This window comes from Lynx canadensis, chromosome D1 (assembly GCF_007474595.2).
Source record: "Lynx canadensis isolate LIC74 chromosome D1, mLynCan4.pri.v2, whole genome shotgun sequence".
NCBI lineage: Eukaryota > Metazoa > Chordata > Mammalia > Carnivora > Felidae > Lynx > Lynx canadensis.
Genome location: NC_044312.2, coordinates 100,183,517 through 100,207,157, shown reverse-complemented (window position 1 = coordinate 100,207,157; position 23,641 = coordinate 100,183,517). Strand labels below are relative to the sequence as shown.

Below are 23,641 nucleotides of genomic sequence, written 5' to 3'. Positions count from 1 at the left end.
GCTGCATGCCTAAACAACTGAATTGTACATTTTACAAAGAATGAATTTTATAGTATGTGAATTATATCTCAATAAAGCTGTTATTTTTTTTAATGTTTTTATTTTATTTTTGAGAGAGAGAGAGTGAGTGGGGAAGGGGCAGAGAGAGAGGGAGACACAGGATCCGAAGCAGGCTCCAGGCTTCAAGCTGTCAGCACAGAGCCCAAGGCGGGGCTTGAACCCACAAACTACGAGATCATGACCTGAGCCGAAGTCAGACGCTCAACCAACTGAGCCACCCAGGCGCCCCAAAGCTGTTATTTTTTTAATTGCCATTAAAAAAATCTAACAAAACAATAAAATGATTAATACGTAAAGTCGGAAAAGAAGAGCGCCTGGGTAGCTCAGTCGGTTAAGCGGTTAAGCGTCTGACTCTTGGTTTTGGCTCAAGTCATGATCTCACGGTTCATGAGTTCAAGCCCTGCGTCGGGCTCCACGCTGATGGTATGGAACCTGCTTGGGATTCTGTCTCTCTCTCTCTCTCTCTCTGTCCCTCCCGTGCAGTCTCTCTCTCAAAATAAATAAATAAACTTTAAAAAAATCTGAAAAGGGGGGCACCTGTCTGGCTAAGAGAGTCGGTGTGACTCTTGATCTCGGGGTTGTGAGTACGAGCCCCATATTGGGTATAGAGGTTACTTAAATAAATAAACTTAAAAAAAAAAAACTTTAAAATTAATTAGTTAATAAATCTGGAAAGAAAATCCTCCCCCAGTACCTCATCCTCCACAAGACAGAGTCTAAATCATGCAGTCATCCAAGATCTCCCAGTCCAGTCCCAGCCTCCCGGGGCACAAACTCTGAATTTGCCATTTGTCACACACACACACACACACACACACACACACACACACACCCCAGAATGACACTGCAGGCCCGAGCTGCCAACGCTCACCCCTAAAGAACTGAGGTTACTCGTGCGGCCTTACTCGTGTCTCAACTCCTGGCTGTTACCCTGAGGCTGGCAACGTATGCAGCTTGCAACAATCTCCAGGCAGCCCACCTTATCTCTCCAATGAAACCAGAACCTCCTAAAGGAAAGGATCCGGGGGTGCCCGGGTGGCTCGGTTAAGCGGCCGACTTCGGGCTCAGGTCATGATCTCGCGGTTTGTGGATTTGAGCTCCTCATTGGGCTCTGTGCTGACAGCTCAGAGCCTGGAGCCTGCTTCAGATTCTCTCTCTCTCTCTCTCTCTCTCTCTCTCTCTCTGCTCCTCCCCCACTCATACTCTGTCTCTCTCTCTCTCTCAAAAATAAATAAACATTAAAAAAGATTTTTTTAATGAAATAAATACACCGGATTGATTTTGCAATCAGGTAAGTAAGAATACACAGTTCAGCCCAACTGGCGGCTGACGGCACTTAGAATTTTTCTAGGTACCCACAGACAAGCGGAGACTGCAGTATAAGACAGAGTGACTTGACATTTTCTCTCAGTATAAAAAAAAAAAAAAACCTAATGATTTTTTTTTTTAAAAGATCACATAAAAAAACAGGTTCTACGGGAGTCACACATAGTCCAAAACCCATGCGAGGCAGCCACCACACGGCCCAGGTCTGCAAATGCAAATATTAAATTTAAAATCTGTTTGTAAAAACAGAAAACATCCAGCGCCGGGGCGGGCATAACGAAACAGGCAGCCTCATCCATTCCAACGGCACTGGAAGAGACGCACTCCTTCCAGAAAGTCGTTTGGCGAGGGTCGTCAAAGATCACAGAGGTGCCTGGAAATGAATCTAGAGAAATAATTTCCATTTCACCGAAAATGCTGTACATGTGAAAAAATTCATCCCTGCACTACTTGTAATAGTGAAAAACTGGTTGCCGCTTAAACATCTAAATAGGAGAAGGTGTAAGTGAATTCCAGAACATCCACTCCCTGTAGCATCCTGCAGCTCTTCAAAATTATGTCCCTATCGTCCACGTATCACCGTGGAAGAAAACGTTTTCTTCGTTTAGCTGTTTGGCATTAAAGAATCTGAAACTGTCTCTGCTCTGGGATCACAATTAATTTAGATAACAAACCACCTGGAATAAATCGTAGCCGCAACTACTTTGGAATTACAGTTCTGTGATGCGAGGCAATATGTGGCTGTTTTTCCTCCCTTTCTCTAGTTTCTAAATTCCTTTTAATCTTGTTGTGCCACTCTTATATAATGAAGAAAAAAGTAAAAAATTAAACACGCATTTTGGAACCGCTTGATCTCATGCTAACACAGAGGCTTGCCCGCCCCAAAATAAAGCACCCACTGGAAATGGGGTGTGGGCCATTCATTCTTCTGTTTATCCTAACAGGGCAAATCCTCCCAGAAAATGCCCCAGCAAGGTGACTCTCAACCCAGGCCTGTCCCGATCATAAATCTACGACTCCAATTAAAGTGATCACAGCCCAGCAAAGGGCCTGGGTAACCGGGCACATTAAATGGAGGGTTGATGAGCTGAGGCGATAGGACCAAGAATTATTGTTTTGTTCCATTGATCACGGTCACAATGCCTGCTTGGCACAAAAACAGGCACTCGATAGGTCTTGGAGGCAGAAATTTCTAGGTGGGAAAATGCACTTGTTCACCCACGCTCTGTGAGCACCAGAGCCCAATACACCCTGAACCCCCGGGGCCTGCAAGGTGTGAGCCCTGAGGTCCCATCAACAGAAACCGGGTCTGGAAGTGAGCACCTCCGACAGACAGGAAATGGGTCCTTTTGTCACCCAGTTGAGAACAAAAACGACAAGAAAGTTTAAATGTCACTGTAGGAGTAAAGGCCAAACGAAGGGGGAGAGGAAACAAATGTTAACTGAGCCTCTCTACACCACCACCTGTGCTGGGGCCATTGGACAAGATTTCATAAACTCCTAACGGGCTGACTCTAGAACCACACTGCCAAAGCTCAAACCTGGTTCCTTGATTGATCAGCTATGTGACCTCGGGCTGGTGGCTTAACCTCTCTGTGCCTCATTTTTCGCTCCTGTCAAATGACAGCAAGAAGAGAACCACCTCATCAGGTGGTTGTGAGGATACACTCCGTCGAAACGGATAAGGCACTCAGCACAGTGCCTGGCACACAGAAAGCATTCAGTCAGTGTCAGCTAATCAGTAGGACTGTGATTCCATTTTGCAGACAAGAAAAACGGGGCCTCAGAGAGGTTCAGAAATTTCCCAAAGTCACATAGCTAATAAGGGGCAGTGCTGGGTGGGGACTTCAAAATCTGTATTCTTTTGGGGGCACCTGGCTGGCTCAGTCCGTAGAGCCTATGACTATTGATCTTGGGGTCATAAATTTGAGCCCGGCGTTGGGCACAGAGATTACTCTTTTTAAAAATCTGTACTCTTTTCACAGAAGCAAGCTACCCCCTCACCCTGAGGATTTCTATGGTCCACATTCAGGGCTGTCACGGCAAAAGATAAAAATATTACGAGGGGCGCCTGGGCGGCTCAGTTGGTTAAGCATCTGACTCCTGATTTGGGCTCAGGTCATGATCTCGAGGTTCATGAGTTCGAGCCCTGTGTCTGACTCCTCGCTTGGCGGCTCAGGGCCTGCCTGGGATTCTCTCTCTCCCTCTCTCTGCCCCTCCCCTGCTCAATCTCTCTCTCTCTCTCTCTCTCTCTCTCTCTCTCTCTCTCGCAAAATAAAAAAATAACCTTTTCTTAAAAAGATTAACATATCATGAAATAACTAGAAATAATATGGGACTAGGAGGCAGTAAGCCTGGATTCCAGGTAATCATAACTTGGGGAAATACTGGCTTTGTGCCCTTTCAATTCATCCCTTCAACAAACATCTTTCTGAGGCAGGCTCTGCTTGAGGCACGAGGGACAGAGCAGAGAACCGTACAGACAGGGTTCCTCCCTCCTGAAGTCCAGACTCCAGGGGGTGGGCAAATGGAAACCGTGAACCAATGACAGAGTTTGAGGCGGTGGTGAGGGCAGAGGAGATGAGGCAGGACAACGGGAGAGAAGGGTCTGAGAAGAACAGCCAGGAGGCCGTGGCTCATGGTGCATCAAGTGCCCCTTGAGGGTGACAGTGGGGTGGGGTCCAGCGTCCACAGCACAGCTGTGACTGGGGTTGGTAAAAAGAGGTGGGGGGATGAGGGGAGGTGAGAGGGAAGGGAGGGGTCTGCTCACATCCAGATCCACGGTCCAGGCCACCACTGGGGTTGATACTAAGTGAGACATGAAGCCACAGAGAGTTTCAGGCAGGGGCGTAATGTGACTTTGTGGGACGAGAAGAGTCTCGGGGTGAAAGAAAAAGAGCCTCACGCAGGGCTGGCACTTCATAAAGGATCTTTCTTCCTGGGTTTCCCTGTCCTTGTGTTACTAACCCTCTGTAACCCTGGACAATCGTGTCCTTTCTGGGCCACTGTTTCCAAAAAACTTAAAAAAAAAAAAGTGGTCTCAGTAGTTGTCAGCCCTGGCCATACATTAACATCATGTGAGGAGTTGGAAGAAAGACAACAGCACCAGGGATGCCCACCCATCCAGATACTCAAAACCCACGACTCAGGAGTGGGGGCCTCCAATCGAGATCTCCTAAAAGCTCCCCAGGAGGAGCCACGGCTGAGAAGGGCCCACGTCGAGTGGCTTCGAAGGCCTTCTTCCCCCTCAATGGTGTAAGTACTAACTGGGAGAAGTGCCCAAAAACAGAACGTGCTGCCTTCTGGGACAGCAAGTTCCTCTTTGCTGAGCACAAACAAAGATCACTTTCTCAGAGATGAAACTCAAGAACCAGACACCAAAGACACCTTTTCCAAAGAGATTTTTGTGGTTTGAAGACTTGCTGGGTGACCCTCCAGTGAGCAAGTCTTAAGCCTCGGAGGGCAAGGGCAAATAAAACAGCGGGTACGCAGCCCCTTGCCTTTCTTGTGGCCACGGCAGACATCACTAATCGATCCCAGCACACTCTCCTGCTGAGCTAGCCCAACCCCAGTGGTCTAACACTCCCTTCCACACGCAGGACCCTGAGCAGCCACTATCAGTCACTTGAAGATGGACACAAACTGGAACCCATTTGTCTTCCCTGGCCTAATGTCCCCAGAGGTCCTTTCTCACTCTGACGTTTCTTTGAGGCACTGATCCTTTTTATCTTCTTACTAGTAATGATTAACTACCAAGTTGCATGGCAATGAGCTCAGCTGGTCGGAGGCCAGACTGTGAGATCACACGTTCCATCCCTGAGGGCAGGTTTTGCTTTATTCCCTGACTCTCAGACTCTTTGTCCTCCCCAGGTGGCATCCTGCCCCAGGCAGCTGCACCCCCAAACAGGGCCTGAGACAGACTCCGGGGCCAGCCAGGGCTGTTCCTGGAAAGGCTCATCAAAGTGATCACCAGTGCTATCACTGATAGTTCCAACAATAATAAGGACAGCAGCTGGCATTTGTGGGACACTCTCTGTACATTTTCTTGTGGAATCTTGATCACAATCGTCTGAAGCATTTATTATCCCCATTTGGCACATGAGAAAATTCGGGCCTTTAAAAGCACTGTGCTGCTGTTGGTCACAAAGCAGTGGAAGCGAGATCGTGAACAGCCGCATTCCTGGCCCTGGGCAAGTCCCTTCATCTCTTGGTGCCTCCCTTCTAAAACGGACAAGGTCATTTGAAGGATGAAGTGGGGTCCAGCACACAGGGTATGAGAGCACTGAGGACATCTCAGAATAACTGGCTGGAATCTGGGTGAACGAAAATGGAGCCCCAGGGGCGCCTGAGTGGCTCAGTCGGTTGAGTGTCCGCCTTCGACTCAGGTCATGAATTCATGGTTCATGAGTTTGAGCCCCGCCTCGGGCTCTGTGCTGACAGCTCAGAGCCTGGAGCCTGCTTCCGATTCTGTGTCTCCCTCTCTCTCTGCCGCTCTCCTGCTCACATTCTGTCTCACTCTCTCTCAAAAATAAATAAAACATTTTCAAAAATTTAATTTGCTTATTACATACATATTTGAGTGATGATGTCCAGGGGGCAAGTAGATATGAGCCAGGCAGTCAGAGGTAGAGGTCAGATTTAAAGTTAAATGTTAGGGAATTAATGAGGGGATGGATATCTTCTTTTAAAATTTTTTATCGTGGGGCGCCTGGGTGGCTCAGTTGGTTGAGCGTCCGACTTCAGCTCAGGTCATGATCTCACGGTCTGTGAGTTCCAGTCCCACGTTGGGCTCTGTGTTGACAGCTTAGAGCCTAGAGCCTGGAGCCTGCTTCCGATTCTGTGTCTCCCTCTCTCTCTGCCCCTCCCCCACTCGCACTCTGTCTCTCTCTCTCTCTCTCTCTCAAAAATAAAATAAAAACATTAAAAAAAAATTTTTTTAATAAACATTTAAAAAAAATTTTTTTTTAATTTAAGAAAATGGCACCCCAGACAACAGTATGTCCAGATCAGGTCTGACCAGCACTGAGCTGGGGGCACTTGTTCGCCTTCACAAAGTGATGTTTTCCTGAAAAGCTGGTGCACAGCGAGTGTTCAGAAAGCCAACCCTCCTCACTGCTGGCTGGCAGCACCATCAAGTTCAAGTGGGTTTCCTGGGTTCCTCCTCCAGCTCATTTCTGCAGGTCTCCCTGCCTCGGCTGGGACAGCCCTGGGGCCTCTCTAAACACTCTAGAAGCTGAAAACTGCTCCAGGGAGCTAGTGGGAGGGGGAACTTGGCAGCCAATCTCTTTGTCATGGGATCTCGCTTTGACTGGGTCTATCTCTTGTGTGGAACTTGGCGCATCTGGGCCCTTCCCTCAACTTCACATCCCCAACAGCAGACCTTGGCCCCACACATACCGCATTAACACTGGCTTCCTTTCCCACCCTGGAGAGAAGGAGAATAATGTCAGTTATCCCCATTTTGCAGAGGAGGAAACTGAGGCTGCGAACACAGGGAGAAATGTTGCATGGGAATCAACGCCCAGGTGCCAAGACCCCTAGGGCAGTGCTTGCTCTACCACAGCATCCCTAAAACAAGCAGGGACTCAGATGCGAAGCCTGTCTTGAGCAACCTGGCTGTTTGTAGCATCTGTAAACACTGTGCTTAGTTTATAGCTACTGTCTCACTGGGAAGAGGAAGTCAGTTACCAACAGCGTCACATGGAAAATGGAAGAAGGGCGGGTCCCCACTACTGAGACTGCCAGGTGCAGGCAATCTATACCTTTCCTTCCCAACAGGCATTGCCTAAAGCAGTGGCTCTCAACCAGGACGCTTTCCCCCTCAGGGGACATCTGGCAGTGTCTGGAGACATTTTTCATTATCACAAGTGGAGGGGGTGGGGGTTCTGGCATCGAGCAGAGGCAGGGATGCCACTGAACATCCTACCACATACAGGACAGTCCCTAAAACAACTAACGGGGCCCCAAGGATCCATAGTGCTGAGGCTGAAAAATCCTGGGCTAAAGGAAAAGAAGTCCCCACCCACCCTCACCCCAACCACAGTGTTGGGACAGTTGCAAAGCCTAAAGACCAGACTCCAGGGGCGAGCAAAGGCTAAGTGCTATGTGCACGTCTCCCAAAAGAAATCAAGACTGCTGGCCAACTCAGTGGTCAGGCAGAGGCTGAGGGTCTGAGTCTTACCCCTCCCCCAATACGTCTCTCCTCCCTTTTTTAATGTTTAATTTGTGTGCTATACAATTCTTTGTGATACATACTTATTTTACATACTTCCTGTAACAACCTTAGAGCAGAGTCACGTTATCACCACTATTTTATAGTTGAGAAAACTGAGGCACAGAAAGGTTTGAGCATAATCAAAGTGAAACAAGGAATTCCCATCCAGGCATTTGGCTCCAAAGCCAGGTTTTAACCCCTGCACTATACTCGGTCCCATGAACGAGCCCAGAGTGAGACTATCAACAAAGGTGACTTCATGTTGTCTGATGTCCACAATCACAGGAACAAACTCCCAGCAACCAGATACCAGGAAGCTAAATTCGAGGTTATCAATGATTTTAGAGAAGCCCCGATCTGAACTATGAAAACCATTTCAGTATCAAGTCTGAACTCTAATGAGAACGCAGGATCAGAGAACAAGGAAAGAGGGGGTTTCAGGGAAAGTAGTTTGCAGGATGAGATGAGCTGGAGAAATGGGTCGAGGCATGAAGTCAGAAGATGGGCATTTGGTGATGAGGCCAAGCTATACGCAGCAGGTGTATTGCGACATAAGAGAGATGAGCTAGGCTGGCAAGCTCTAGATCTGAAAGATGTGGCTAGTGCTTCGTAAATGGTTCCTGGAGGACGAATTTAATGAACTGGGATGGCCCCGCCAGCAGGGAGAAATGGCAAGCAGGACCATTATTCGCCTACAGGAAAGGCTCACTTGGTTGTATGTGATCTCGTGCGCACGCGCACACATGCTCTCCTGCTGTAGCTTAACTAACATTATTCTTTCCTAGAGACAGTTGTGGTTCAGAGTCTAGCAGGGCAATCCTCAGACAGGCCAACACGTCTTAAGGAAGAGCTCTTATGCCTACATCTCCTACAGTTTCTCTTCAGGCAGTAGGATTTGGTGCCACTTTAGATAACAACACTCAAGGCATCAAGGCATCAAGGTTCATAAAAGTTGAACACCTTCAGGGGCACCTGGGTGGCTCCGTCAGTTAAGCCTCTGACTCCTGATTTCAGTTCGGGTCACGATCTCACAGTCTCATGGGTTCAAGCACATCACAGAGCCTGCTTGGATTCTCTCTCTCCTCTCTCTCTCTCCCTCTTTCTCCCTCTCTCCCCCCCTCAAAGGAAAAGTTGAACACCTTCAGAGAAGTTCTCCTCCAACCTTGGGCACATGGCAACTGCATCCCCAGGAGACACTGTGTTAATAAAGAGGGGTATATCGGAAGTGGAAAATTAAGTACCTACTGAACACCATAAACTGGACGGGGTGCCTTATACACCTTCCCCAATTATCCCTAATAACTCATGGCCTGGCAACCACTGTCACTTTCCAGATGACACAACGGGTTCCAAGAAGCATAAGCACCTGGGGAGACAGCAGGGGCGCATGGTGTAGGACAAGAGCGTGGATTTGGATCCACGCTTCTGCTGATACCAAAGGCCGTGCTCCTCTTCTTATGGGACACTCTGAAGCCAGGTCACCCATGCCCAAATTCAACTGCTACAAAACCCAAATACATTCACAACAGGAAGGCCAAGACATGTCATTCATTTGATTGGAGCCAAGGCCCCAAAGTTTCAGGAAGCCTTTATCACATATCTATAGCAAAGATACCCTTATCTTTTGTGGCTTTTGGAAGCATTTTACTTCTGCCACAGCATGACTCTAGGCAACACCCTTCCCACAGAAGATGGCCTTGCTACCTTTGGGAATGGCCCTCAAGTCCAGCTGTCCATCCAGGAGTCTCAGACATGGCCTCGCTCATGTAGGTAATACTGCCTGGCTCCCCTCTTGTGCTCCCAAAGAAGCCCACAGCTAGCTGGTTGAGATGTGTGGCCATGAATCAGATCGTAACTCTCCAGGCCTCAGTTTCCCTCCCTGGACCCACATCATAGGATTACACAATAGGTAAAATGTGCTAACAGTAATCCACAATATTCAACCTGTGGTAGCTGCTATTGTTATTTTTATTATCTCAATTCATCCGAAGACAATCATCAGAGATGGGTTCAGAGATTTAATCACAGAATCATCTGAATAGTGTTGATTGTGGCAAAAAAAAAAAAAAAAAAAAATGTTAAAAAAAAACACACTAGAAGATTAATCACAGGAGAAATGAGATCCAGGACCTCTGTATAATGCAGGATGCAACAGCTGAGGTTACACAAGAGAACATCTACTGGCAGGGGAAAATGTTTGCCACACATTGTCACTGCTTCACAAACTGCCACAAACTGCCCCCGAGAACTCAGAAGAGAGTGGACTCACACCCCCAGGAACTGGAGATGTCTTTGTGGTCTCTTGCATTCACCGAAAACATTCTGGATGCATATTTGGTATCTAATCTATACTGTGTCCCTATTTGTTTCAAAACACTTTCCACTGAGTAACAGTGATCCTCCAGGAGAAAGCCTCATGTTTATGCTGTAGATTTCTGGGGTCCCCCTAGGGATGCTTCTGCCCCCGGTCCTAACACACATACAGACACGAAAAATGAAAGTCACAAAACACGTGTGGCAGGTAGTCCTATTTTAGGATGGAAGGGGAGGGGGGAGAGAAAGAGAGAGAGAGAGAGAGGAAGGAAGGAAGGAAGGAAGGAAGGAAGGAAGGAAGGAAGGAAGGAAGGAAGGAAGGAAGGAAGGAAGGAAGGAAGGAAGGAAGGAAGGAAGGAGAAAATATAAATAAAGACAAGGATCACCCATCAAAATAGTTTAGGAAGTGGAGATTACAGGTAATTTTGCTTTCTTCTTTTATTTATCTATATCTCCAATTTGTATATATTAAAAACAACAACAACCAGTACTAACTTACGTCAGAACTGAACCAACCAGCTCTGGATCAGGACCCTCGAGCCAACTGGAGGCTACGGGCCCCCAGAGGATCAGCATGAGAGGAGTGAGGCCAGCACAACCTGGAGGTAAACATTCTGGGCTGGAAGGCCAGGCAGGGCCAAGGGTGAGTCCCCCACTACCCACCAGCTGGGTGATGATCCCTCAGAACATCAGACCACCTGAGACTCCCAAGTTCTCTTCCAAAGCACACAACACAAGAGGCAGTGTCAGCTCTCTACCTAACCCCTGAACCAAAGAACACAAAGCATCGCCAAAGGCTTGTTCTACACAAGTGTTCTTCAGAAGTGGTCCCTCTGAAGTTTCCAGAAGGGCAGCTACTTAAGAGTAGGCCTCCTCAGCTTTCAGTGGACCTGCTCCCTTCCTATGCACCTCCCTGGAAGCTGGTCCTTCCTGTACCGGCCACTGCAAGACAGTCTTCAGCTACATATGGGGGCACTTACAATGCATAATTGGGGACTTCATACTGGTGTTCCATTGTCTCTGGAAACAGAAGCCACCTTCACCCCCACATCTTCTGCCGCTCAATCCCCTATGACAGTAGCTTCCAGTTTTTTGGGACAATGCCTAAAGCCACAATAAGAAATTAATTTTCAGGGCGCCTGGCTGGCTCAGTAGGTAGAGCATGTGACTCTTGATCTCGGGGTTGTGAGTTCGAGCCCCACCTGGGGTGTGGAGATCACTTAAAAATAAAATCTTAAAAAAAGAAAAGAAAAAGAAATCCACTTTCTGTGTAATTCAGTACGAAGACACACAAAGTCTACATAACTGAAACAAGTTTCACGACACAATACTTACCTTTTCTACGTGCGGTAAACCCTGATATTTTCTAGCCCATCGCTTTTTCATGCCGCTCATAACTTAAATTGGTTTTATGACCCACAGATGTAAACACGCTGTTTTACAGCAGATACATCTATGTTTTGGTTTTCCAAACTTCTACAAATGTTCTGGATTATATTAGGGGGAATCATATACAATTACCAATATTCAAAGGACCAGAAACAGTCATTTCATATGGTTCAACCTAATAAGTATGTATGAACCAAACCAGGGGACCCAACCGCCCAATTCGCCTCTTGTAAGCTAATTATATATTTGACTGGCTTTTACAACTAGGCTACAGTACACTACACTACAACTAGGCTACATCTGTGCAAAGACAGATGCCACCTGGGTTGGACAAGCCACCTAGGGACAGACCGAGCCACGACATAAATTACAATGACAAACTCACAGGAATGTTTCGAGGGTTGGATGAGCTCATATATGCCAAAGGGCTTTCTAAACTATAAGGTAAAAACAATTTTTAAGTCTTTTTAAGTACTAAATTATGCCCGTACCTCAACAAATTACGATAATAAAACAACAGCCAACATCTTTTGAAGGTTTATTTCATGCTAAGAACTTGTTATTTGGATCCGGTCAGTCTTCCACCACAACTCTATTTGGTAGGTATCTTTGCTGTCCCCATTTTCCCGATGAGAACAAGGGAGGCTCCGGGCATCAGAATTGTTGGCCCAAGGTCACCTGGCTGGGAATCGGAGGAGTCCAGTCTGTCTGACTCCAAAGCCAGTGCACTAAGCTCTGGGTAGCAATCTCCCTGCATACCCACAACCACCTCCCCACAGCTCTCCTTCTCCAGGCCTTGGGGACAGGACCGTCAGCCTGGTCCACTCTCAGCGGGGAAGAGAGAACTCCCATGACATAAGGACATGAAGAGAAGGTAACCAGTTCAGCCAGCAGCAGGAAATGCAGGATCACCTTGCTGCCATAGAAATCGGCGGCAGTCAGCACAGACTCTCTTGGTCTCCCATCTCCCGCAATTAGAGCCAAGGATTGTGTCTTTAAACTTTCAGTGGGGGCATATGGGTGGCTCAGGTCATGATCTCACGGTGTGTGGGTTCGAGGCCTGTGTCAGGCTCTGTGCTGACTGCTCAGAGCCCAGAGCCTGCCTCAGATTCTGTGTCTCCCTCTCTCTCTGCCCCTTCCTGGCTTACACTGTCTCTGTCTCTGTCTCTCTCTGTCTCTCTCTCTCTCTCACTCGCTCACTCAAAAAGAAGTAAACATTAAAAAAAACAAATTTAAACTTTCAGTTGGTGGCATTAAATAGCTCCTCTTGTCCTTACAGAAAATGTACCCAGAGACCAGGGCAGCCACAGTTAGAGCCAGCCAGGTCACAGAGAAATACTCAAGTCAGTGCAAGGAGGACTCTGTCTTTCTAAGGGACATGGTCAATATTCCTGTGCCCCTCTGGGCCCAGGACCACATTCGCCACTCTCCAGTCATATCTCGCGGTCATTTAATCTATAATTCAATTATATGCACTGTCAAAAGAGAAATATAATTTAAATTGTGCTATCAGGAAAGCCTACACTGCTCCACATACGTGTATGTGTGTATAAGTATACATTCCATTGCAGATTTAATCTCTTAAATCCAATTTGAAGACTTTGTAGCACAATTTTGAAAAGTCAAAATTATGGCCTTGTGCCCTAACTCTAAAATCTAACTCTTGGGGCGCCTGGGTGGCTCAGTCAATTGAGCGTCCGACTGCAGCTCAGGTCATGATCTCGCGGTCCGTGAGTTCGAGCCCCGCGTCAGGCTCTGTGCTGACAGCTTAGAGCCCAGAGCCTGCTTCAGATTCTGTGTCTCCCTCTTTCTCTGCCCCTCCCCTGCTCATGCTCTGTCTCTGTCTCAAAAAATAAATAAAACATTTAAAAAAAAAATTTTTTTTTTAAATCTCTTGGGGCACCTGGGTGGCTCAGTCGTCTAGGCATCCGACTTCAGCTCAGGTGGTGATCTCACAGGTCATGGGTTCGAGCCCCACATCAGGTTTTGTACTGACAGCTCAGAGCCTGGAGCCTGCTTTGGATTCTGTGTCTTTCTCCGTCTGCTCTCCCCAGCTCACACTCTGTCTCTCTCTCAAAAATAAATAAACATTTACAAAAATGTATTAAATCTAACTCTTAAGTAAACGGAAAATTTTCATTAAATATTGTTTCTTTTTTTTTTCTTTTTTTTAGATTTTATTTTTAAGTAATCTCTACACCTAACGTGGGGCTGGAACTCACAGCCCCGAGATTAAGAGTCACAAGCCCCGCCGGCTGAGCCAGGCAGGCGCCCCGTTGTTAAATACTGTTCTCCTAATTCTGTATCCATTTATACAAGGAACTTTAACAATAATAACGCAGTCTCAACTTATCCAACTACCCTGTGTGAACAGCACTACTACCATTATTATTAGCACTTTAGAAATGTAAACACCGAGGGTCAGAAAGGTTAGGCGCCACCCAAGGTCACAGCTAGTCAGGTGGGAGGCCAGGATTGCAATCAGGCAGTCTGGTTCCACGCTTCATATTCTCCTCACCACCCAGGGATCTCATCTATCCCTGAGTCACTAAGGAACAAGGGCCACATCTAAAATAGTTGGAAAACACACGTATTTCCAACACAAATCAGAACCGAAGGACGAACTTCTTTAATTTCCAAAGAGCTTATACAAATCAATAACAAAATAGCAATCTTTTTTTTTTTTTTAACGAACCAGGAGTTAACAGAAAAGAAACGGAAGGAAGGAATGCAGACACCCCAAAACATAAGAAAAAATATTCAACTAAAATATCTCAAATAGGGGCGCCTGGGTGGCGCAGTCGGTTAAGCGTCCGACTTCAGCCAGGTCACGATCTCGCGGTCCGTGAGTTCGAGCCCCGCGTCGGGCTCTGGGCTGATGGCTCAGAGCCTGGAGCCTGTTTCCGATGCTGTGTCTCCCTCTCTCTCTGACCCTCCCCCGTTCATGCTCTGTCTCTCTCTGTCCCAAAAATAAATAAACGTTGAAAAAAAAAAAATTAAAAAAAAAAAATATCTCAAATAAAGATATAAGTAAAAGTCAGGATACAACTTCTCGCCTCTCAGATTTAAACATTTAACAATTTTCACGGCGCCTGGTTGGCTCACTCAGTAAAGCATGCGACTCTTGATATTGGGATTGTCAGTCGGAGTCCCATGTTGGGTGTAGAGACTATTTAAAATTTGTTTAATCTTAAAAAAATTAAAAAATAAAAATTAAACAACCCACAATTCTCACACCTATGGATGCAGGTATAAACTGGGGCAATGTTTTTATAGGAGAGCTTAACAATAGCTCTCATATTTTAAATGCATGTACCCTCTAACACAGCAACCCTAAAATTAGAAATGTATGGACATCGTTGCGAAAGTGACAAGAAATGTGTACCAAAGACAGTCTCGGAAGCATGATTTGTAAGAGATGGGGGGGGGGTGCAAAAACAATTAAAGTGTCTATTGATATGGGAATGGTCTAATAAATCGTGGTAAATTCACACATCAGAATCCCAGACAGTCATTTAAAAGAATGAGTTAAAGCAGGTATTAAATGACCTCTAAGACAACAAGGTAAATTGAAAGGCTAAGTAGAATACAATGTATACATAAAGTTTTCTTTAATGTAATTTTTTTAAAAGATGAATACAGATACTTGCATACAATACAAAGAAACATTTTCCCCCCCTGGAAGGAAACCAAGGATGCCCACAGTGGTTATCTTTGAAAAAGACTAGTATTTTTCTAACAGTATACAGTTTTACATTGGAGAGTTTTTAACCTGAGATTCATAGGCTATTTTGAAGAGCCTATGAAACCCCTGACATTGGATACAAAATTGCAAATACGTACATTCTTTTGTGGAAAGGAAGCTTCCCTTTTACTTACTCTGTAAGGGTCTTAATACCTCCCCCTCTCCAGGAAGATTAAGAACCACTGTGTTATATAGACTCCACGTTGGTACTATGTTTTAATAGTCACTCACTTATTTACTCAGAAGCCATGAACTAACACTGGGCTGGGGCCCAGCACAGGCACCCAGAAAACCACCACCCATTCCTGCCCTGGAGAAGGAGATAGTTTGGGGCATAATGACGACATTGTCTGCTCGAAACTCAGAAAAGGCAACAGGGTACAGCTTTCCTCTAACAGGAAGAAGGAAAAGTGGAACTGAAAATTATTTGCATGTTTAAAATTAGACCTTCTGTGGGAGCTGACACTACTTTGCTTTCAAAATGCCCCCTATCCTCTGTCTCAATACCACCAGCCCTCCACCCGGGCATTTACATGCCATGGAAATTCTAAGACAATGGGAAGACCACAGCTATCACTAATAAGGAAGTAATAACAAATTTCCTACGGCTCCTGTCCCCATAGGTGCCACCAGAGAAGCCACTGGAAAGCCACACAAGGTGGTGGCAAAGTTTCTGTGGACTTCTCTGGTCTGATATATCTGCCACCTCCAGGGATCTCGATGTAGATCCCTGCCCGACTCATCCCTGTAGAAGCTGGGGGCGGGGAGGGGGGGGGAGAACGTGTGGAGAACAACAAGGACATCACACACACAGCCTACATCACAACTGTCACTGGTTAGCTGGGGGTGATCAGAGTAATGTCTCACTCCCAAATCCTGTAAGTCATGAAGACAGGCTCCCTTTCTTACCCACAGGCCTCCACTCAGTGCCTGCTGCACACCCAGTATCTCCCAAACTTAAGCAATGTTTCACCTTTACAAGTTTGCCATAACCATACCATCCTTACATAATTATTCACCCAATATTTTCCTTTGGATCAGCTTTTTATTAAATTTAAGCAAATTTATATACCATGACACTCCATTCAGTCTCAGTCTACCTATAAAATCATGGACCTGAGGGGCACCTGGCTGACTCAGTCGGTTAAGCGTTCAATCCTTGGTTTCACCTCAGGTCATGATCTCACGGTTCGCGAGTTCAAGCCCCGCATCGGGCTCCACGAAGACAGCATGGAGCCTGCTTGGGGTTCTCTCCCTCCCTCCCTCTCTCAAAATAAATAGAGAAATGTTTTTTAAATTTTTTTTTAATTTTTTAAATATAAAATAAATAAAATCATGGACTTGATATGCAACTATTTTTTTCCACTAACATCCCCTAAAATAAATCATTCTTAATAGTTAAAAAAAAAAAAAAATGTGCTAAGTTCATCTTGCATGCCCGCAGGTGCCACTCTGTGAGAAACGCTTGATAGGTATTTGTTATATGAACTAATGATGTGAAGCCCCACTTGTCCCCAAATAACAGCAGCAGCCACAGCCAGCAATCGAATCGTGCCTCCGATTTTACACAGCAGTTCCTCTTCTATCATATTTGATCCTCTCAACTGCCCAGTGAAACAGGAAGTGTCAGTCCCATTTTCCAGATAAGGACATGAGGAGTCACAGAGCTTGAGGGACTTTGCCCAAGTTTATGCAGCTACGAACTGGCAGAGCAAAGACCCGAACCCAGGTCTTTCCCCTCCAGACCCCGTCTCCACTAAGACTCAGGGTCTCAAAGCAACAGGAGCAGGAAAGAGGCACCTGGGTTGTCAGTGGCACAGACGGAGCAGATCCTATAGTAGGATTCAGAGAAGCCACAGTGACTCCCTGCCCCATCAGGGTTCAGGGCCCACAAGCCTGTTCTTCATCCCCGAAAATCCATCACCCCATCTCTTAGCTGCACACTGAAGACCTTCTCTAAAACACACGGCTTTGTTCAGCACAGGACAGTGAACTGGGGCGGTGGAGACATCAGACCCGGTTCTACCACATACTGGTTATGAATCATTGGTGAGTTCCAGCCTCAGTTCTCTCTCAGATAAAACAGCACCTACCTTTTAGTATTTCTGAAATGGTCAAATGACTTAATGCATCCAAACCCTTGGCACATACGATGTTGCCCATTAATTATAGTATTACCAGCGGCACTAGGTTAAAAAGGAAACACACAGAAAATTGCCTCTTACACTGCACTCAAAATAATTCCCTTGGCCAAGCAGTGAATGGACGAAGAAGTAATTGCAGATGATGTGCTGGCTAAACCCAGGCCCACAGCCACTCAGCAACTCTCCCTCGGCCTCAACCCCAAGCAAGGATTACTTTTAGGAGCTAAATGACCTCTTTGCTGACCAATGTTGCTCACACAGGAGCCAGGATTGTCTCTGCTCAGGAAAGCTTGGGTATCCGTGGTTGTCTTTATTGTAGGGCTCAACCTGAAATCAACTCAAAGTCACAGTCTAACCATTAACCAGTCCGCTCTGTTTTCTTAAACCATCTGCAAACAAAACATCATCGCTCAGTTCCTCCGCCGTTGTTCTGAAGCAAAACAAAAATATTTAAAGTCACCCGTATGAGAATTTAACAAGCAACTTAAGGAGGAGTCAAAACATTTTTTTGTAGTCCAGATGAAGCAGGCAGGTAAGCAGGCTTAAGGATTAGCTATTATTGATAATACACACAAACACTTCTTACTCACCAGGAAACTAAAAAGCAAAGAAAAAGCAAATCCCAAACACTGTAAGACCAACAAAACAGCTATCGGTCACCAGCTTTTTTTTTTTTTCCCCATTTTAAAGCAGCTCCACTACCAACCTATTTCTTAAAGACTCTGTCAGGGCTATATTTCCCAAGAAAAGGAGGCAAGGTTGGGGGGAAACTGCTTTGTCACCTTGTCTAAAACATACACATAAACCAAAATTAGTGTGCAAAAATGCTACAAGAATGGGTGGAGTCAGACGTTGCAACCAGCACAGTCCTCGTGCTGGAATCATCTCTGACCGTCCTTCCTGTCTTGGAGAAGGGGAATGAGATGCCAGGGTCAAAATGGCTTTTCCAGCCCTACTAAGCACCGAATCTTCCAGCATCTCTCTGCTTTCCAGCCTCCACACCCATCCTCATTAATTCACAAACAGAGCTGTGCCTTTTCCAAGAGTTGCCCATTTTTTTTAACCTGTTACTGTTGATGCCATTTAACACACACACACACACACACACACACACACACACACACACCATCCAAGCCTCAGAAAACCAATCAAATGTTAGGGAGGTAGTCTGATACCTTCACCCACATTTCCTAAATGCGCAAAATTCAGAAATCTCAAACATGACTTCCGATCTCAAATATGTTTCAACCTTGAAAGGTTCAATTTACATCCACAGTTTTGGGAGTACTCGGTGGGGTAGGGCTGTGCCTACTGTGAAAAGTAACCGCAAAGTGAAAACATGGCAAAAAAAAAAAAAATCACCGTGAAAATACTAGGCAATGCAGATGCCCATCCAGTCTCCTCCACACTCTTGCCAGGTAACCTCAGCCTGATCACTGTCTTCTCTGGGCCTCAATATTCTCATGTAAAAAAATGAAGGGTGTGAGCTGTCTTGAAAGTCTGGTCTGGCCCCCAAATGCCCTGAAATATTCAGTATCAAAATGAACTGTCAACTATGGATTGTGAAAATGCTTTTTCAGAGAGCCTTTCACATTTCCTATTTTATAATGTATCCAAAAACAAGAAATAGAAAGAGTCCCCTTGAGTTTCCACAGAACACACTGGAGAGGAAGGAAATATCTGAATCGGGGGCACGCAGAGAGCGGTAGTGTGCTACTGAGATACAAGGAAGGCCTGGGCAAGCAATAAATTCACCCAAGAAATGTTTCACTGATTCAAAGCATAGTAACCATTATGGACAAAGTAATAATAATATAATACAAAATATATGTGTCAAACTAAAAATAAATGAAGATCAAGTATTTCTTTAGTATGAACTTTGGTACAAGAGATCTTCAATTATGAGGCTTTTTTTTTTTTTTTTTTTTTTTGTAATTCATGGACTGCTGTCCATGAATTTCCTTAAAGGGACAGGAAGAAGACAGTCTATTCACACTTCACCCTACTGTAACACCGCCATCTGGACACCCTTTAAGGTTTACAAAGCTGTTTCAGACATTGGCCAGTGCAAGCTCCTCAGACAATTCTTGGGGCAGGTGGTGTGAACCCACCCTACAAATGCTGTTAAAAAGAGCATGCCCAGCCCTGAAGCCCGGCCCTTGGAGCTGATTCTTCTGACGCCTAACCCAGTATTCTCTGCAGGAGGCCACACTGTCCTTTCCAAAGTCTACTGAGGAAAACTGGGAGGGGACATGAGCAACTCCTTGGGTGCTGAGAGTTGCTGGAACCCCCAGGCCTCAACTCCCTTCTCAGCCTGCCTGCGAGGCCTCCTTGCTGCCCCAAGGCTGTGTTTTTGCTGTCAGACAGTCCTGTATTTGTGCCTGAAAACTTTTCCCTGAAACCAGGCTCCATCCTTAGCCAATAACTCATCTCCCAGGCTTCAGGCATCATCTCCCCAGAGCCATCGTTTGTATAAAACAAGCAAGACTTTCATTAACAAAATGCACAACAGGGGTCTCGCCAGGCCACTTTCGGCCGCGGGTGCGAGACCCTAGCAGGCTCCTGGAAGGCTGTGAGGACCAACCTGCTAGCTCAGCTCCCGCGCCAGGGCTGGGTGATTCTGCTCTTTCACTTCTCCCCCCCTTAAGTTCCCTATCTGTGACATGGGAATGTCTCCCAGCTGCCCTGCCTCGCCCCCAGTGGGAATACTCTGAAGGGGAAACGGCGCTTTCAGAAAGGTCGGCCGCCAAAATGCCAGGCACAGCATTATCTGAAAAGCGAAGCTAGAAAACAGGGCGGTGGGGAGGGAGAGCCTGCGCCCACAAAGCACGACTTCAACGCCCAGGGAAGCCAGCGGCTTCCCCGGGAAGGGGGACCGTCGCCTTGACGAACGCTTGCGAGTGGCCACCTCCGCCGGGGCTGGAGACTTTCCCCAGAAGCGGTGCCCTCGGCCGCGAGGCCCCCGCGCCTCGCCCACCGCCCCGCGGCCCCAAGCCCGGCCCTGCCCGGGCTCCCCCGGGGCCGCCGCCGCTGCCCTCCGGCCCGGCCCCTCGGGCCCCTGCGGGCCGGGTCGGAGGTCGGCCGCGCTCGGCCAGGCCGGCCCCGCTCCGCGACGCGAGCCCTTCGCAAACACGCCCCCTCCGGCCGCCGCGGGCGGGCGAGCCGGGCCCGCGCCGGCCAGATGTGACCAGCTCCGGGAAGGGCCGGGCCAGAGACGGCCTGGAGCCCGCGCGGGGGCTTCCACGGGAGGCCACGGGCACCCCGGACCCCGGGTCCCGCCGCGCCCCCGCCGGGACCGGGCAGCCGGGGCAGGGGCTCGGTCGCCGGCGCGCGAGGCCGGCTGGGTTCCGGCGAACCCCCTCCAGGAGGGGGGCTCCGAGCTCTCGGGCCCCTCGCCACCTCCCGCGAACCCCGCAGGCAGGGCACACCCGGGCAGGTGCAAGGGATGCCAGTCCCGCCCCCACCCTCCGTGCTCTCCCCCCACCCCCCACCCCCCCACACACACACCCCGCCCGGGCCCACCCGGCCGCTCACCTGGCCCAGGCGCAACAGCAGCAGCAGCGGCGGCAGCGCCCAGCGCAGCCCCGGCGAGCGCGGAGGCGGCCGCGCCTCCCGCGCCGCCCGCTTCATGCCCCGCGCGCCCTGGAACGTGCCCGGGACGCGCGAGTCGGGCCCCGCCGTGCGCCCGAGCCCGGGCGCCCTCGTCGCCGCCTCCAGCCGCCGCCTCCTCCTCCTCCTCCTCCAGCCCGTCCGCCTAGTCCCCGCTCCGCCCGCCCCGGGCTTCCCCGGGGACATGGCAGCGGCGGCGGCGGCGGCGGCGGCCACACGGCGGAGCCTGGCGCGGCTGCCGCGGGGGGGGACGCGTCCCTGGGCGCGCAGGGGCTTCGTGGGGCGGAGCAAGAGGCGCCCACCCCCCGCGCGCGGCGCCCTGATCCCGGCTGCTGCGGCTCCGGCGGCTCCCGCTGCCTCCTCCGCGCGTCATGCGGCTCCGGCTGCAGGGAGCCGCGGCGAGCGCTCAGCCCCCTCCCTTCCCCCTCCCCCTCTGAATATTCATCGCTTCCTCCCGCCCGGCCGGCCAGGCGGCTGCCGAGCACCGCGGCCCCTCGCCGCCCTCCCGCTGCAGCCCCCGCCCCCGCCCAGCCGGCCGGGCGGCGGGGAGGGGGCGGCGGCGCGCCCCGCGCGCGCCCTGGCGGCTCCCCTCCGGCGGGCAGAGGAAGCGCCCCCGCCGTGCCCGCCCTCTCCGCCCAGCCCTCCCGCATTCCTGGGACTCGGGACCCGGGACCGGCTCCGCGCCTCTCGCGCCGCGAGCCCGCACCCCTCGGTACAGGCGCCCCAGCCCCGGCCCCGCTCCGTGGCCCGGGGTTTGGGTCCCCAGATGTTGGCCGAGATCCCTGCCGAGGGCTCAGCCAGGCCTGCCTATACACAACGACCCGGCGCAGGCCTGCTAGACCTGGCGGGTGGGTGCGCTTGAGGGTGAATGAACCCCTAAATTGTAGGAGACGCGCTGTGTGTTGTGTACTCCCCGCCCCCATTCCCCGGGGCAGGGAGGCAGAGAGGCGACCCTGCAGTGGGTCCAGGGATTAGGACCCCAGCTCCGGCATATGGTAAGCCGAGCTTTACTGGTAGTACTAGCTGTGTGACCTCCGAGGAGGCATTTCACCTCTCTGGGCCTCCCCACTCCTCTGTGGAGTGGAGATGATACTGGTACCCGTCTAGAGAGACTTGACTGGCCATTACCTGAGATAATGGGCAGAAGAGTCCTAAACACCCAGCCTGACACATAATGGGCCTCAGTCAGCGCTTGCTCGTCTGGCAGCTTTCATCACCTCATCAAAGAAGACCGCCAGCTCAAAGGGGTTCAGGAGAACTGTGCTGTTACTACTACGCGCGTGCACGGAGGACAGAACTGAGGGTCTAGGAAGGAGGCTAAGCCTGTTGCCCTAGGAGAAGTAATGAGAGAAAGGGCCAAACCAAGGAGTGCCAGGGAGGGAGAGATGAATTCCAGCCAGGAGGAGAAGTGACACCTGAGCTGGGCTTTGAAGGATGGGTTGAATTTCACCAGGCAGATAGTGGGGGGGCAGGGTCTCAGGAAGTGGGAGCAACTTGGCAAAAAAAAAAAAAAACAGGAGGCAGATGCTTTAGGCTTGTTCTTTGGAGATGCAGGGAATGGGAGGTTGGGGGGGAGGGTTGGCGTTCAGGGGAGATTTTGAATCACGAGTCTGGGCCAGGGTGTGTGTGCAGCAGGGTGCAAAGCCCCAGACGCGGCCTCCAGACACCTCCTGTGCCTCAGGTTTCCCACCTGCAAGATGGGAACACACCTCCACTTAAAAGGTCCAAGCAGCTCCTACCAGACTGAACACGCAGACAAGCACAGTCGGAATGAGGACCCCACCTGCCGACCTAAACCCCTTGCCACCTTGTGCTTACACACGATGTGATTATCATAATGCACAAGGAATCCCGACCGCTTTCCCTTCTGGGGGCAGAGAAAGGTGGTTTGAAAGGCAGTCGTGTCCATGAGGCCCAGAGGGAAGCGGAGCTTGACTTACTCCGGGAGCTGCCACGTCTGGAGACTGCCCCAGATACGGACTCTGCAGACCCTCGAGATCCATCCAGGCCTCCACAGCTTCATGACTTGTATCTTGCGAACGGCGCTGTGAACTCCAGCAGGCACTTTGATCTTCTCCTGGGTAAATTGTATGCCCACGTTTACGTGTTGGTTAGAATGGGATTTCCCTGCCACATGGTGATGAGAGGGAGTAAACACTCCTTTTCAGTAGAGGGAGTTAAGACCTAAATAATAACTACCTGTTCAGTCATAAACAGATCACACTGGATTGGTGACCTACACGAGAAATGAAATGAATCCTGAGGAGGCGTGGTGTCGACTCCCTGAGGGCAGGAATTGGGCCTCTGTCACCTTTGCTGCCCTGCAGCATTTCACTGCATGTCTTGCCCTTAGCGGGAACTCAACATCTGTGCGGTGGGGTGGTGGCACCCATGCCCCCAGGCTTACCATGACGTGAAAGTTCAGTTTTCCGCATGGATACGTTAAGGAAGGATCATTGGCTTTGCAAAAGGATTTGAGACTAGAGCCCATTATATAGGTCTCCTCTTCAGATGTCACTTCCCCTAGAACTTCCCAGATGCCCCAGCCCTGAGTTGGGGGTACTTCTCCCTCCACGCTCTCATAGTTCCCTGTGCTAACCTCATGTCAACCACAGTGTTGTAACTGCCTGTTTATCTGACCATCTTCCTCAATGGACTCTAAGTGCGCCCCATGAAGACAGTTCCTGCACCTTCTTTATCATCATATCCCCGCAAATAATATCTATGTAGTTGAATTGAATGCATTCCCTTGAATAGCAAACTAAGGCATTAGATATATGCCTGTTCTCTCTCCCTTCCTTCCTCTCTCTTTCTCTCTCTCTCTCTCTCTCTCTCTCTCTC

At 49.1% G+C, this 23,641-nt stretch overlaps 1 protein-coding gene and 1 non-coding gene across 4 annotated transcripts in view; both read right to left on the bottom strand.

Moving 5' to 3' along the window:
• Positions 1-23,263, bottom strand: part of PTPRJ (protein tyrosine phosphatase receptor type J) — a 173,234-nt gene extending 149,971 nt beyond the window's left edge. For all 3 annotated transcript variants that reach the window (XM_030333584.1, XM_032594887.1, XM_030333585.1), the window contains exons 1-2: positions 23,208-23,263; positions 22,741-22,877 (exon numbers count right to left, since the gene is read on the bottom strand). In XM_030333584.1, coding sequence (XP_030189444.1) covers positions 22,741-22,877; positions 23,208-23,235 — 165 coding nt within the window. In that variant the 5' untranslated portion in view covers positions 23,236-23,263. The remainder of the gene's footprint in view (positions 1-22,740; positions 22,878-23,207) is intronic.
• On the bottom strand, positions 200-284 carry TRNAR-UCG. Its single transcript has one exon. It is a non-coding gene; the product is annotated as a tRNA-Arg (tRNA).
• Positions 23,264-23,641: the final 378 nt, after the last annotated feature.